The sequence below is a fragment of the Lycium ferocissimum genome, chromosome 4 (genome assembly GCF_029784015.1).
Source record: "Lycium ferocissimum isolate CSIRO_LF1 chromosome 4, AGI_CSIRO_Lferr_CH_V1, whole genome shotgun sequence".
Lineage (NCBI taxonomy): Eukaryota > Viridiplantae > Streptophyta > Magnoliopsida > Solanales > Solanaceae > Lycium > Lycium ferocissimum.
This window is the reverse complement of record NC_081345.1, coordinates 26,818,173-26,834,717: the sequence shown is the minus strand read 5'-3', so window position 1 is coordinate 26,834,717 and position 16,545 is coordinate 26,818,173. Positions and strand designations below refer to the sequence as shown.

At 35.4% G+C, this 16,545-nt stretch overlaps 1 protein-coding gene and 1 long non-coding RNA gene across 2 annotated transcripts; both read right to left on the bottom strand.

Annotated features, from left to right (window-relative positions):
- Window positions 1–5,280: 5,280 nt before the first annotated feature.
- Window positions 5,281–9,281, bottom strand: LOC132052032 (uncharacterized). Its single transcript, XR_009413930.1, has 3 exons — window positions 8,989–9,281; window positions 5,851–6,684; window positions 5,281–5,765 (listed from the first exon to the last, which is right to left on the bottom strand). It is a non-coding gene; the product is annotated as an uncharacterized LOC132052032 (long non-coding RNA).
- A 1,889-nt stretch (window positions 9,282–11,170) lies between these two features.
- On the bottom strand, window positions 11,171–15,282 carry LOC132052031 (serine/threonine protein phosphatase 2A 57 kDa regulatory subunit B' kappa isoform). Its single transcript, XM_059443371.1, has 2 exons — window positions 13,208–15,282; window positions 11,171–11,834 (listed from the first exon to the last, which is right to left on the bottom strand). The coding sequence occupies exons 1-2, from the start codon at window positions 14,345–14,347 to the stop codon at window positions 11,475–11,477; spliced, it is 1,500 nt and encodes a 499-aa protein (XP_059299354.1). The 5' UTR covers window positions 14,348–15,282; the 3' UTR covers window positions 11,171–11,474.
- Between the last annotated feature and the right edge of the window lie 1,263 nt (window positions 15,283–16,545).

Below are 16,545 nucleotides of genomic sequence, written 5' to 3'. Positions count from 1 at the left end.
CACGTTGTTAAAAGTCTACCAAGCTTACTTGCATAACTTGGTTCAGTGCTTACTTTTTTAAGTTCTACTTTCGTTAAGGTGGCTGTTAGGTACTTGCGGTGGGGGTTGGTGATGTGTTGGGTTGGGTTACTAAATTGCATGATTGGACTCATTCGAACAATCAAGAAGGCGAATCCTGAGGGCTGTTATGCCAATATTACAATGTTGGGAGTACAATCCAAGGATTAATAATCATTGGATTATTTAGTGCAGAATCAAGATTGTTTTGGCCTTTCAGGTGTTTTACTTATCTGCTTATAAGTTATCCCATGTTGGATCAAATATAAAAGGGAAAAGGGTCAAATATACCCCCTTTACTTTAGTTTATTGGCTAACTTTGCTCTCTGTTAGCCAAAGTAGCCAAATATATCCCTCTGTTTGCCAAAGTATACACATATACCCCTTGAATGGATGGAAATCCCAAATTAGCCAAAATATCCATTTAACTTAAATTACCCATGCCCGACCCCACCCGACCCAAATAATAATTTCCCCCCACTATAATATACCCATCTACGCTTCTATTCTTCGGTCAAAACACAAGTCATCTGCCTAGTTCGAGATTAAATCATCTGCCTAGTTTGAGATTAAATCATCTGCCTAGTTCGAGATTGAGTCGTAGTTGATTGGTTGATTTGATATATTCAGTTTGTTTAAAAAGAAGTGTTTCAGGGGAAGGTAGGGATGACTTTGAATGATTGGAATGTGTATCTGATTTCTTAATGATTAATCCATTTGTTTGTAAAAACACCATGCCTGGTTGTTGACATAGTGGACAAAGAAGGTTTCAGTACCTAGGTACTGTGAGCCTACTTAATTTATGGTCATTTCTTAAGAAAGGCCACAATTGAAGCAGTGAAAATGTGCTCATTGTGGATCTTGTAATGTTATTGCTTTTCTCGGATGATGAAATATCCTCTGGATTTACTCTTTAGTGCTGTTAGTCTTTTAGCAAAATATGCAAGTTAAACACCATCTGGTGTTGCACCAATGTGTAAGAGTTTTCGCATGCTCACGTAGTTTATATGCATAGCATACCTGCTTTAAGATCTAACAAAATATGTGCCATTTCTTGATAAAGCTTAGACTATATAGAAGCTATATTAGAGGCAGATTATTAGCTGAAGCAATTAAACTCGGAGATTTATGCGGAATAATGCATACCTTTTTCACTAGGATAGATGTGTGTTACTACCACCAATTGTCAAACGGTTTCTTACAAGATCACTTGTGGAGTCTTGTAAATTATCCACAAAGAACTACACTCTTTTGCTTAAGGAAAACTCACTCAATGTATTTTGTGTTGTGTTTGGATGATCTCTACTCATCCTTTTTATAGGACAATGTTGAAACTTATAAGTCCAATTCATTCAAGAGTTACATCACCCCTTCTCCCTTAACTCCCACTTAATTCATGAATCACATAACTCTCTCTCTTTACTATAGGGAGTTATTTAGTGGAGTTGTAACTTGCCTTCATGAATGAAGCAAGTTATGGGTTTTTCCATCAATGGGTGTACATCCATTTTCAACATCTTCCACTCACATGATGGGATGAATCACATAGAGCTTTGAAAACAAACTTCCTTTTGGACTTTCATACTGAGTGTGTTGCCGTGACCGCTTGGACTCTAATTTTTGGGAGCTCTTAAACTAAAAATCCTTTTCGGGATCAGTATAAGAGTCTACAACTCTTTCATCTCTTATGATATCATATCATGTTATAGAAAGTGTCTCAGATGCCCTAGACATGTCTATATACATACGGCTTTTCTAACCCTCGTGCCGTTCTCATTTCAAATATGCTTTGTGTCCACACTTATGATGCCATCTAAAACAAGCCTCATAATGGATCGGTCTAAGACACAAGCATAATATGTATACATTTGACATATCTTCTTTTCACCCACATATCATTAAGATCAAAATTAGCTGCTTTCCTAGCATTACTCCTTTAAGTCGTATTACCATAACCTTTGGATGCATACTAAGTAGATACACTAACCCATCTCCTCATGATATTGTCAAAGTCATAAGAGCACCAATGAAAGGATTTAATATCTTTTCTGGTCTCACACAGAAAGGGAAGCGGGTTCATTCACTTACCTCCCAATTTGCGGTTATAAAGCACATGCAATATGAAATGCATGCTACAACGGTACCTTGATTTCCGCAGCGTATGTCGATTTTCTTTGCTTACACTCGTACGTATCTTGATCCGGTAAATCATTTACCTTATCCGAGTTCTACCACTCGCTAGCCTCTCATGGCCTCGAGGAGATCTCGCATTCTGCCTGGCTGTGTATTATGGATGGTAGGAATCCATAATTTAATCCTTTCTGTTTGACATTTCTTCAGGATCTCATCCTAGTCATCCACTAGGGCGACATTAAATGATGTGTTCTTACTCACAGTATAACGTTTGTTAATTGCCTTAGCTATAAGAAACACGAATGTCTCATCTTGCTCAATCCCCATAAGTGCTCAAGGCGGTTGCTCGAGTGAGAAAGCCAACCTTATCATCCTGGATGACATACTCTAATATTGTGTAAATGCCAATTAACAAATATGATTGAAATATTCATGAAACAAATATGTGTATTCTTCCAAGAAGAAATATCCAGGTATTGTATTCAAACATTCAAATAAGGAAATACAACACACTACAATTTGTGCAGCCCTAGAGATTTCACATGCTCAATAAATACATCCCTAGGTATTGGCTTTGTCAAGGGATCAACCACCATTTTGTGTGTTGAAATGTACTGTAGAGTGATTTCCTCATGTGTTATGATGTCTCTAACAAAGTTATACTTTCTATCTATGTGCTTAATCTTACTATAATACTTAGGATCTTTTGTATAAGCTACGACTGCTTGGCTATCACAAAAGAGTTTCACTGGATCCATTGGCTTGTCAACGATCCCTAAGTGTTCCATGAATCTCTTTAGCGACATAACTTTTTGTACTGCTCCAGAATATGCGACAAACTCTGCTTCCATAGTTGACAAAGCTATACATGTTTGTTTCTTAATACTCCACAAAATGGTACCATTATTAAGCAAGAATATATAACCAGAAGTGGACTACCAATCAGTATCAGAGTAACCTACCAATTGTAAGTCATTCCCTTGGTAACATAATTTATAATCAGCAGTGCCCCTCAAGTATCTCAAGAAAATCTTAACAGCTTTCCAATGTGTTTGTCCTGGATTGGACTGATAACGGCTTACAAGACCAATTGCATAATAAATGTCGGGATGTGTACACAACATTGCGTATATTAAACTCCCAATTGCACTTGCATATGGGACCCTCTTCATGGCTTCTATTTCACTTTGAGTTGTGGGACACATTTCAAGGCTCAAACTTTCGCCTTTAGCTACAGGAGTATCTATTGGTTTGCAGTCTTTCATCCTAAACTGCTCAAGAACCTTTCCTATGTATGACACTTTTTTAGAGCTATTAGATTCTTAGAGCGATCTCTATGGATATAACCCCAAGGATGTAATCTGCTTCACCTATGTCCTTCATTTCAAAATTGAGGGACAACCAACTCTTTATATTGTTTACTAAATTAAAGTTATTTCCAGCTAATAGTATATCATCCACATAAAGGGATAACATTACAAAATCACTTTCAGACCGTTTCATATACACACGGTGGTCTTCATCAATCATATTAAAGTCATAAAACGTAATAGCTCGATGAAATCTCAAGTACCACTGCCTAGATGATTGTTTAAGTCCATAAATGGACCTTTTGAGTTTGCAAACTTTGCGCTCTTGACCATTTTGGATGAAACCTAATGGTTGCTCCATAAAAATTTCTTCATCTAGTTCTCCGTTGAGAAATACGGTCTTTACATCTATTTGATGTAACTCCAAGTTCATGCTTGCAACTATAGCTAGAATTAGTCTAATAGAGGCCGAATCTCATAATCGGAGAGAAGGTATTTTCATAATCAATACCCTCTTCGTGTGTACCCCTTGGCCACTAAACGGGCTTTGTAGCGTTCAATAGACTCATTCGCCTTTTTTTTAATTTTGAGAACCCATTTGCTCCCAATTGATTTTCGACTTGGCGGAAGATCAACCAAATCCCAAACATGGTTTGTCCTCATGGAATCCATTTCTTCTTCCATTGTTTTCATCCACTTATCCTTAGTAGGGCCTGAAAAGGCTTCTTGAACTAAATTAGACTCTTCATCATCTTACGGAGTAACAATTAATGCTTTCCCTTCGATCTCAAAACGACGTCGGGGAATAGTTCCTCGTGTACTCTTGCGTAACTGTGTCTATTGGGGAATATCCTCTAAATGAATAATTCTCCCACTTGGAGCAACAGGAGAAGGTACAACTTCTTGTTCCTCACTTCTTTGGTCTTGGAGATTCTCTTGCTGATCCATAACTTCATAAAGTGACATAGTTCTATCAATATCACCCTTACAAGGAAATTCTATCTCTATAAATATGGCATCTCGTGACTCAAGTTCTGTTATGCTTCCATCTTCATTTTCTCCTATGAAGATATAAGCCTTTGATTGCTTTGAATAGCCAATAAAGATGCATTTCTTGCCTTTTGGGCCTAACTTCCCATATTTATGAGAAGAATCATGCGCGTATGCTGCAAACCCCCAAGGTTGCAATACATTTAAGTCATGTTTTCTACCTGTCCATTATTTATAGGGTGTGGAAGCAACATATTAGAGGGCACACGGTTAAGCACAAAAGCTGCAGACATCAATGCATCTCCCCAAAAGGAAATTGGCAAGTTAGCCTGCACCATCATAAACGTAACCATTTCAAGCAAAGTTCTATTTCTTCGCTTTGCTACTCCATTTTATTGAGGAGCGTATGGGAATTGTTAACTGTTTTATAGTTCCTTTATTATCACATAGATCCTTAAATTGATATGATAAATACTCAAGTCCTCGGTCAGTTCTTAATGCTTTTATTATTAGATTTAATTGATTCTCAACCAAATTCATAAATTGTCTAAAGCATTCCAATGCTTATGACTTATAGGAGATCAAATAAACATGACCGTAACGAGTATAATCATCTATGAATTAATGAAATATGAGGCTTCATGCCTTGCCCTCACCCTCATAGGACCACATATATCAGAATGAATGAGTTGCAATTGAAACTCAGCTCTAGTTCCCTTTCCAAATGGTTTTCTAGTTGTTTTTCCTGCAAGACAATGTTCACAAATTGGCATTTCTATTTTAGCTAAGGACCCTAACAATCCTTCTTTTGCCAATCTATTCATTCTTTCAAGACCTATATGTCCAAGTCTAGCATGCCAAGTATTTACATCTAAAATATAGGCTGTTGTTCAAGCAAAACAACCATGATTATTAGATATATAATTAAAACCACAAATTGTGTCCAACACAAAAAAACAATCAGATAAATAACCAGAACCATAATAATTATTGCCATGAACAATGTCAATAGAGTTATTGTGAAAATTTAAACTGAAATCTAATTTAAGAAGAGAAATAACTGAAACTAAGCTCCGCCGAATATCTGGAACATATAAGACAGAAGTGGTGTTCGATGGCTATAGAAAGCCATATGCTTCCCGAAGGCAGCCGGCGGTCCTTTTACTTCAACTGAAGCATTATTTCCTATATAAACCCATCTGCTTCCCGAAGGCAGTCGGCGGTACTCAACAAATGATCCTCTGTCTCTGGCTATGTGGTCTGTGGCACCTGAGTCTACAGTCCACATAGAATTAGCACCAGCCATTAATGTTGTACTAGAGACATAAACAAATTGAGGATTTTCAGTATATGGTGTTACCTTATGCTGCTCCGGGCAATCCCGTGCAAAATGACCCATCTTGTGGTAGGAATAACACTCCTTTTTATTACCACGCTTTCCTCTCTTCTTAAATTGAGGTTTACCCTTCTGATTGAGCGTACCAGATCCCATCTTCTTCCAAGCTTTCTTGTTCGTGTTCTTTTACTTAGGATTAGAAGTCCCAACAGATCCAGCTAGAAAAGCTTGTTTAGTTGTTTTAGAAGCGTCACGACGCTCATCTTCAAGAACAAGATGGTGTTCAATGTCTTCAAAATACTTGATACTTTCATTGTGGGTCAAACTTTCATATATTCCCACCTAGCAGGAAAAGATCTAATAACGACTTGCACTCATTGCTCATCGTAAAGATTATAACCAGTTGATTTTAGCTCTTTTATCATGTTTGACATATCTCTTAAGTGTTGTCTCATCGATGTGTTAGGGTGCAATCTATAGGTATCAAACTTTATGGTCAACCTCCTAAATTTTGTGGCAGAAGTGCCACCAAACTTATCTTTCAGTGCTATCCACATTGCTTGAGCCGTGGATACAATTCAAATTCACACATCAGATCATCAGCCATACTGCTCAGCAACGTTATGCGAGCAATACTATTTTTTTTCTCCCAGGCTTGAAAAGCCTCTTTTTGTTTCTTATGCTGCTATGTGTTTCCACTAGACGGCTCAACCATAACATTAATGAGAGTCTCCAAAACATCCTGCTCTTCAAGGACGTACTGAATTTTACGGTGCCAAATATCATAATTGTCACCATCGAGTTTCTTACCCTTATTCAATTCAGCAATGATGGTCTTTGAAGCCATTTTTAAAATTTCTAAGCACATAAAAAGACATAACACATGTGAGCAAATACATAATATATATATTTGCTTCAAAAATTGCATCTTGATTAATATCGATGTACTGTAGGGCCATGTTCAAAAGTCTACGTTTGTCTTACTTTCATCACATATAACCTTAAGCATACCAATATTTTTTAGATCAATTATAAGCAGATCGAATAATAGTAATAGTTCTAAATGAGCAAGTTGTCTACCAATTTAGAACTCCCACTCGGAAATAAAACATGTCATTATTTTCACAAAAGTGGCATAAACTATAATCATGAACATTTCCCTATGTTATTTTAAGATTAAACACGTTCATGAACCAGTTACAAAAAATAACATTATCATGATTTTTTTCTTCTTTCAAAATAAAAGTTTTGAGTTCATGAAGTGCGCCAAATACATCAAAACAAAGATTGAAAAAAAAACTTTCAAAAAGATATGTATAACATCCAAAACTACTTCTGGATGCACACCATCACATGTTATGATGTTTTTCTGGAAATCTGAAATTTTCCAAAATGTCTACCTATTTGAGCAGTCAACTTCTGAAGCTCATATTTCCTTCGTCCAATAACATAATTTTACGAATAATATATTGCTGGACAGCTATTGAAGATATCTTTCCATTAATATAAAGTCAGTTCACTGTGGAATCTTATACAAGGAGATAACTTAGCAAAAGTCAGTATCATAGTTTTCAAAAAAGTATTTGAAATGCCGTTTTTTTTTTTTCAAATAGAAAAAAATCCGTCTTTCACTAAACTTTAATCATGCAACGGTCAAAGATAAACACATCTAACCATGATGCTCTGATACCAATAATTGAATTAAACTCGGAGATTTATGCGGAATAATACACACCTTCTTCTCTAGGATTGACGTGTGTTACTACTACCAATTGCCGAACGATTTCTTACAAGATCACTTGTGGGGTCTTGTAAATTATCGATAGCAACTACACTCTTTTGTTTAAGAAAAACTCATTAAATGTATTTTGTGTTGTGTTTGGATGATCTCTATTCATCCCTTTTATAGGATAATGTTGAAACTTATAAGTCCAATTCATTCAAGAGTTACATCACCCCTTATCCCTTAACTCCCACTTAATTCATGAATCACATAACTCTTTTTCTCTTTACTATAGGGAGTTATTTAGTGGAGTTGTAACTTGCCTTCATGAATGAAGCAAGTTATGACTTTTCCCATCAATGGGTGTACATCCGTTTCCAACATTAGCTATATCTAACAAAATATGTGGAATTACGCCTATCACATTTTTGTTTCCAGCTGATTTGAGGCAGATTATTAGACAAGAGATGGAGATTATATTAACAAACCAAAGATGATTTGTGTTTTGACTGAAGAATAGAAGCGTGGAGGGGTATATTAGGGTGGGGGGAAATTATTTTTTGATCGGGTCGGGCATGGGTAATTTAAGTTAAATGGGTAATTTTGGCTGATGAGATTTCCATTAATTCAAGGGGTATATGTGTATACTTTGGCTAACGGAGGGGTACATTTGGCTACTTTGGCTAACGAAGGGCAAAGTTAGCCAATAAACTAAAATAGAAGGGTATATTTGACCCTTTTCCCAATATAAAATATACTGGAATTTTGATATAAAGTTATATTGGTATTGCTTGTATCAAAATCGAAAATCAAACACAGTATAACATAATACTGGAATTATTTTCCAGCTCTTGGTAACAATTTTTTTGGGTGCATTGGTTAAGAGTAAATAAACTTTTTAAAATCTTTCATAAGCTACATGACTCAAAACTATTAGGAAAAGAAATGAATATCTTTCTAAATTAGCAAATCTTCTTCATGTCAATGACATTCATTTCTTAGAAATTTGCTCTTTAGTTTGCTTCCCTCCAAATATATCTAATAGTAGTCGTGTTAGCTTCCAACAAATACTTACAATCTTCAATAATAGCCCTAATAGGATGATACCGTATATTTTCATCTATGATAAGCTTGACAGTAAGTAGACAGTTCGTTTCAACTTCTAGTTTATATCCCCTTTCTTTTATACTAATTTTAGTCCTTGCCTAATACTCCACAGTCTTTCCTCAGTTTCTCTCAGCCTCTGGAACTCCAATGTCTCTAAGTCTAAGAATGAACAAAGATACTTAAATCAATGACTGAACAATGCATATCTAAGCAATATTCTTCTTATTGACTGGTTTCCTGATGAAATCTAATATCCTCTTTCTTTTACTAATTTTAGTTCTTGCTTAATACATCATAGTTATGTAACAAGGCTTGAGTATACTTCAACTTACCTGAGTATCACTACATCCACTTGTGTTGATTATCTCTAAAAAATCCTCCAAGAACAGCATCTACAGTTTGTGTCTTGAAACTACCTTTGATATTCAATTTTATGTTTCCAAGGTGGAGACCAAGTTAATAATTTGGCTTGTTTGGATAGAGAAGACTGACTAGGGAAAGCTTCACTAATTTCCCTGACATAACCAGTAATTTGCTTATGTATAAGTTCAACAGGTAGACCTTTTCTTTTTTCAAACACATTGTCTAAGATGCCAATCCCAATGTTGAGAAGCAGAAATGGGAAAATGACATTTTTTCCCCGAATCAAGGGCCCAAATCCCATTGATGTTTGGTCTTAATAGTACTACTAGTACTTCCTCCTCTTAAAAAATAGTGTTCACTTAGTCATTAAAGATATCCTTAAGAAAATACTAATTTCTATTAAAAAATAGGAAATAATTTGATTAAATTACCCCTAATTAAATAGGTATTGAAATTTGGTCATTTAACACTTAATAAGGGCAAATCTGAAAAATTAAGATTAATTTTTTTTTTAATTTGATAAGTGATCGCTCTTTTTGAATCGGAGGGAGTATTGATTATTGGGAAAAGATCAAATTTGCCCCTTTACTATTCGAAAAGTATCAAATTTACCCTTTGTTATACTGTTCACACAAAAATACCCTAACCATAACTCAAGTAGCTCAAATATATTCCTTCTCGTTAAGATTGTCCAAAGTGAAGGTTCAATCCTACTGATGGAAACCTTCCTTCATCATCCTTATTATCACATAAATGATGGTGCAACTGCATTTTTCTTCATTGGTTTTAGAGGAGGACAGCTCAATGTTTCTTGACATAATGGTGGTGGAGAGGAGGATGTACTTGTGGTGGAAGAGGAATAAGAAGGGAGAGGTCAAATAGGGCTATGAGGTTACATGTTATGTGGGATCCATCTCATTAAATTGTTGGTATCACGTGAAATTTGAACGTTTATCTTGAACAGCCTAAACGGAATAGGGGTATATTACCTAAATATTGGTAAGAGTATTTTATTCACAAAGTATAATGGAAAATAAAATTGATCCTTTTCGCACAGTAAAAGTGAAAATTTATCCTTTTTCCCAATAATTTCACATTCGTCTTCCAACTATTACCTTTTCCCTTAACTTATTAGTCAACAATTCAATTATACTAGTAATATGTTGTGCTCAAATGAATAGGATGTAGCCAAAAAAAAAAGATACTTTAAAAAATATACAACTTTTGAAAATAAAAATATTTACGTCACGTAGCCCAATATACAATATTATACAATGCTATGTAATATTATACATCATTATACTTTGGGAGAAAAGCATCTTTCGGGTTTTTAGTAGATAAATACTCCCACCATCCTCATTTAAATATCTTAGTTTGACTAGGCATAGAGTTTAAAAAATAAAGAGAAACTTTTGAATCTTGTGATCATAGATTAAAGATGTGTATAATGTACTAAAATGTTTTTTGAATCTTGTAATTATAAACTTTTTATGTAGAATGTTCAAATTATCAATTATTAAATATAGAAAGAGACGGACAAAAATGAAATTAAGAAACTCAAAATTGAGACGAATGGAATAGTACTTTTTCTTTCTAACGTAGTTGTGGATTGTGGTCGTACTCTTCTTCTAAGGTATTGTTGAAAGTTCAAATGTTTTGCTGTAAAGTATCCCTTTACAGCACATTACAAAAGTACAAAGAGTACATGGTATACCCTCTAGTCTGATTTTCTCTTTAATAAAATAAAATGTCTGGAAACCCACGTCAAGGCCTGAGATACTATGGATGAAGTATTGCAGCAGCTTCTTTTCTCTGTCTTTCTATTCTCGTGTTCTATGCAATTTTCATTACCCTATTAAGTTTGTTCCAGAAACAGGTGCAATTTTTTTTTGCTAAATCTGAAACTTTTCTACAATTCTTTTCTTTTTCTTCAAATAAATTTAGACTAAACAATTAAAAGTATCTGGTTGAGGGCATAATGAAAAGGTAAATATTAGAAGCTTCTAAAATATACAAATGAGTCTAATATTTTTTTGGTTAAGAATGAATGACAAACCCCTATTTTTCTTTTTCTTCTTTACCATATTAAAATGATATCTAACACACTCATCCAACTAGCAAAGCTGAACAATGAAGAAACCAGGCTCTAGGTAATGAAATTATCAGCCATTTAGATAAATATAAATATAGGCCATGACAAAATGTTCAAAAAGGAAAATAAAAATAAACAGATGTTAGTTTAGCCCACGACACCAAGCCCCCTTCACGCGCAACACAGTTGTAGCACTAAGTTACAACAGTTAAGGCTGTCATCGGGTTGATCTTCAAAAACCTTGTGCACCAGACAGCAGCCATTTTCCATCCTACAATGCCACTCTGGTTTCTCCATGGCTCCTAAATTGCGTGGAACATACACAGCAAAAACACGGGGACAAGGATAGAGTGGAGTTGCCACTTAGCAAGTGATTGAAGTTGCTAAAGGCGTTACCAGGACAGCGATGTTTCCAGCTACAGGTGGACGTAGACTTGCAGCAGTCTCCAGCTGTTCCCATGCTTCCTTCCGTTTTTCAGCATCCAAGTTTATTTTCTCTTGTTCTTCCTTGTAATGGGAATGGCAAGCCATGAAAAGCACATCATCCATTTCGGAGAACATCCTCCTTACATTTAAACTCAAGTTCTGCACGGCATGGTTCCAGTGGTTCTCAGCATTGGTTTCCACAGCTGGGAATATAATCGGGAGAATCACATGCCGGTTATGTGCAATCAAATTCACAATTTGGTCATTATTCCAAAGGAACAGAGCCCTTTCAGCTACCTGCACGATAATAGTTTGGTTATTAGACGGATACACAATTCATAAACATAGTCCTCACTCTTGGTAAGACCATAATTAGCTGCATAAACATGCTATATATGCCTTAGAAGTGAGATGCTATAGCTTAAGGCAACTTGTGCCCCTGAACCCAACAATCTCCAGCCCCGGCAATAAAAGAAAATGGAGAAGAATCATAAAGAGGAAAAGGAGAATGTAAGAGCTAAGTATAAGTGAAAGACAAACATCCTTTGTGTCCATGTAGGAGGACTTCTTGGAAATTACATGGAGGAAGAGAAATCCACAGAACAATAAGACAGTCAAGATTCTAACACCATAAACAAAAGGTTGGGTACTCCTTAAAAATAGACACCAAACATATGACATGAATGCCACGTCGGTCAATCCATGTGGCACCATCCAATGATTATATCCAAGATATATAGTAGAAGACTTGGATCAACTAATATTTATACAAAATTCACTCTTTAGATGTGTTTTTGCACTTGCAGGTTTAAAAATAGCATACTAGACTCCCTCAACCTCTTGACTGACTGACGACAGAAGACTTGGCCAAACAGGCCCAGGAATACTTGGCCTTTTTCAAGTTAAATATGTCAAAGATCCACTTAATTCTTCAGTTTCTCTCAGCCTCTGGAACTCCAACTTTTTAGTCCAAGAATGAACAAAGATACTTAAATCAATGACTGAACAATGAAGATTTACGCAATGTATCTCATTCTTCTTATGGACAGGTTTCCTGATGAAACTTTTTAACTTGATCCAGGAAATGCCGTAGAAACAGTAATAGAATTTCTTCTTCAGCAGTCTTAAGTCTTATCTATTCTCATCCCCTTGAAACCACTTGTTTAGCCAGTTGATTAATTAGAGTGTTGTTTCAAGTCGTCAACAAAACATCATGAACATTCCCTTGTGGTTGGAACAAGTCCTTCTTGGTTCCGTAATGTTAAGTTCTCAACTCATTGTTGTTGAAAAAGTCCTGTCTAGTCCTGTCTGCGATCTAGAAATCTATTAGAGGCAACTGAACTATTAGTACATTTGAAGTTCTTCGTGTAAAAACCTCACAACTACAAATGCATGCAAATCTGGGAGGATCCTGATTCTTTACAAGTCAAACAACTGGATGAAGAATATAGCAATCAATCAATTGCACTCCCATTCCAAGTAAGCCTTATGAATCCTATATATCCATTAAAAAGAAATCTTTTCACAATATTTGTTCATAGATCCTTGAACAAACCATATATAAGTATCTAACCAACAATTCAGAAAACTACGTAACAAACAAAAGTAAAACTATGATATAGTACACACACATGCACAAATATATGCATGTCTAGCAACATAATTATTACCTGAAAATGGAAACTATTGATGCAGCAACCGATCCGCCAGAACAAGGGAACCATCACTTGTTGGAACTCAGCCATGTTAATAACTTCCAGAATTTCTTCCAACTCACTCAAAAACATCACCTCCTTTTGGGTATTAGTGACAGGCCAGTACTTCAACAAGCCCCTAATCACAGTGCTAGCCAATTTGGGATCCTTCTCTATGAACTGAGTAACACAATATGATAACTGTTGAAAGTAGATCCCCAGGGATTTTGGCTTGTGCAAAGGAATCAAAGCCCTTGACAAAAAGATCTTATGCTCCTCTTTCAATGGCAGAGCAAAACCCGTAACCACACTTCCAAAAATCTCCAACAGTTCAGCGATCCCGTTATGTTTCTCAGACTCGAACACAACACGGTAAAACACATTGCTTATACTCTTCCTTATAAAAGGCCTATGGACCATGAACTTGCCATAAATCCTATGCAAAATAGCTTTCAAACAATCTCTTTCCCTTGGATCTTCAGAATCAAACAAGTCAAGTAATTTCAAGATGAACTGATGGTTTATATATTTCTTTGCAACCTTAGCTTCTAAAGAAGAAGATGTTACAAACTTAAGCAACAGATCATACACAATTTGCAAATGAGGCCAAGCAGGATCAAAAGTAGGCTCATCATCATCATTTTCGCTGGCGTGGCGGCTATTACTAGACCTATAATTAGGAGGGAAAACCCGAAACAAATTAACAGCACATGTTTTACACATTGCAAGAATTGCAGGTTCTGAAAATTTGGGTGGATTAGATGATACAAAATCCAAAAGCTCAAACAATGTGGCCCTTTTAAGTTCCTTTTCTGCTACATTCTTAGTTGGGTCCCTAAAATCAAAATCTACACAGCAAAGGCTTAACTTACTGATAAAAAGATTCATCTTTTCAGAGCTAGGCACATCTTTGAAGGAAATCAAAGGCTCAATCCCAGCAATCACACTTGCTGGGAACACAACTGAGGAAGTCCTCCTTGGAGCACTATTGGGCCTTCCAGGGCCCAAATTTGAGCTTGCATTCGGGCCGTGTAAGCCCGAATTGCCTCTTCCTGAGTCTACTGACTCAGATTTCAGTGATTTCTTAGGAAGCCTACTAAGAAAATGCTTCCACATGGTGAAATTTTCACAATCTTTAACACAACAACAGACTCAAAACAGATTCAGATTGTAAAAAGAACACTCAAATCAAGGTATTACTGGTAAAGGGCAATAACCCTAGAGTTGTACCATTTCTAGTACAAACCCAAGATCTAAACCAAAACCCCATTGGAGAAAAAATCTGCAAACTTTGAGCTATACCAAGAAAAGGGGTGCCATAAAAATCAAATCTTTCCTCATAATGAGTGAAAGGGTGTTCAGATCTTGATTACAAAGAGGTAAAAAGGTTGAGAAAAATGCAAGAATGATGTAAAGCTGAAGCCTTTTTTGGCTCAATTTTATAACCTTGGATTCTTTAAGAGAGAGAGCCTAGATCTCATACACATTCATTAGAACTATTTATATATACATAATTATGAAAAAAGATTCAATATTGCAGATGAGGTGGGAGGGTGTCAGAATTGTGGGTGGGTGGTGGGGGTGGGGAAGGATGGAGATTCAGATGCTAAAAACAAGGTTGAAGAAAACAAAAAATGTCATTCATAATTCATGTTTCCATGCACTAGTACATTTATACATGTGAAAATACACATACAAAAATCAAGAAGTGAAAAAGCTTTGTTCTTGATTAAGAAAATTTTGGGTTTGAAGGGGTGTTAGAGGGGGTGGGGTGGGGGGGGGGGGGGGGGGGGGGGGGGGGGGGGGGGGGGGGGGGGGGGGGGGTAAAATGGGGTAGGGGTGGGTGGGTAGGGGAACAAGGTATGGTAAGTGGGTTTCAGAGCTTAATTATGAACCTTGGCATGGATGCATGGTGCAGAGGGAAAATGGTGAAAGTCCATCATTGTTTGTTTGTATCTTTTTGACAATAATAATTTATTGCATAGTAAGTATAGAAAAAAAGGGGTCAGTAATTTGAATGACTAGCTTACTTTTTATTTCTTTCACAATAATGTTCTGCTTTTTTCCTTGTTTCAATATTTTTCTCGATTTGTGAGATGGGTTTTATTGCTTGCCTTATTTTCTGAGAGAATACAGGTGGGTCTCACAGCCTCTCAGCTTCAGCCTTGTGGAAATGTAAAGAGAGCAGGGTCTCCACACAAATTTGAAAAAGATCCTCTTTTTTTTTTAGGGTTATTGTATTTTAACTTTATTTTTCCTTCAATCTTGACATTTAATAAAATCACAAAAAAAATGTTTGTTTTACTTTTTAAAAAAGTTATTATAAAAAGTTCTTTTGAAAACTATTTGTAAGAAGAATTATTCGATACATGTGCTAGTGAAAGATAACAAGTATCTATTAAATTAGTTGAGGTATGCACAAGCCGGTTCGAATACCAAAGTTATCAAAAACTTTGTTTTTTATGAAGTGGATTGGGGATGTTTTTTAAAAAAAAATTACTCCCTCACAAATTATTCATCAATCTTGAAAAGAAAAATTAAAATCCAAATAAAATTTTACTTCCAAAAAGTGTTTTCTTCACACAACTTACTTAAAATAAATTCTTCCAAACGACTAATCAGCTTTCTTTACAAAGGAAAAAATGTAGCATGAGGGGTCAAGAATAAAGATGAAAACAAAATACGATTTACCAAAAGTAGAATATACCAAAAGGATATCACATGTATCATTTTTTTTTCGACTATATAAGTTTTGTATAACGTTTATGCTCTCCTAATTTTACAAATATATTTTGTAAAACGTTCTCCACGTTTTTTAAATTTTTTTTTTTTTTTTTTTTTTTGAGCATAAAAAAAAAATTTAGTAAACTTTTTTTTTTTTTGTAACACTTAGTGTGTTTTTTCATACTTTGACCAATGATTAATCGTGTGTGAAGAAAACGTCAATATTTTATATATCAGAAAAAATAATGCAGAGACAAGGTACGTAGACGTTCGGATCATTTTAGGCAAAAGGTATCAAATTTTGTTTGATAAAACTTAGTGTTTTTTCACACCAACATTAGGTGTGACGAGATATATTTTATATAGAACACGATATTTTTTGCGTAAACTGTAGTTACATCCGTAGACTCTGCATTTTGTATGATGTTTTGTTTAAGGTTTTTTATTTTTTAAGGTTTTGATTTAAGCTTATTTTTTAATCACGATAAAACATTATTTTGAATATAAATATAATTCTAAAAAATATAGAGAAAAACTGTATGCATGTAGATGGTCATAACTTTGCGCTCGGACTGAACTTGCGTATTTTT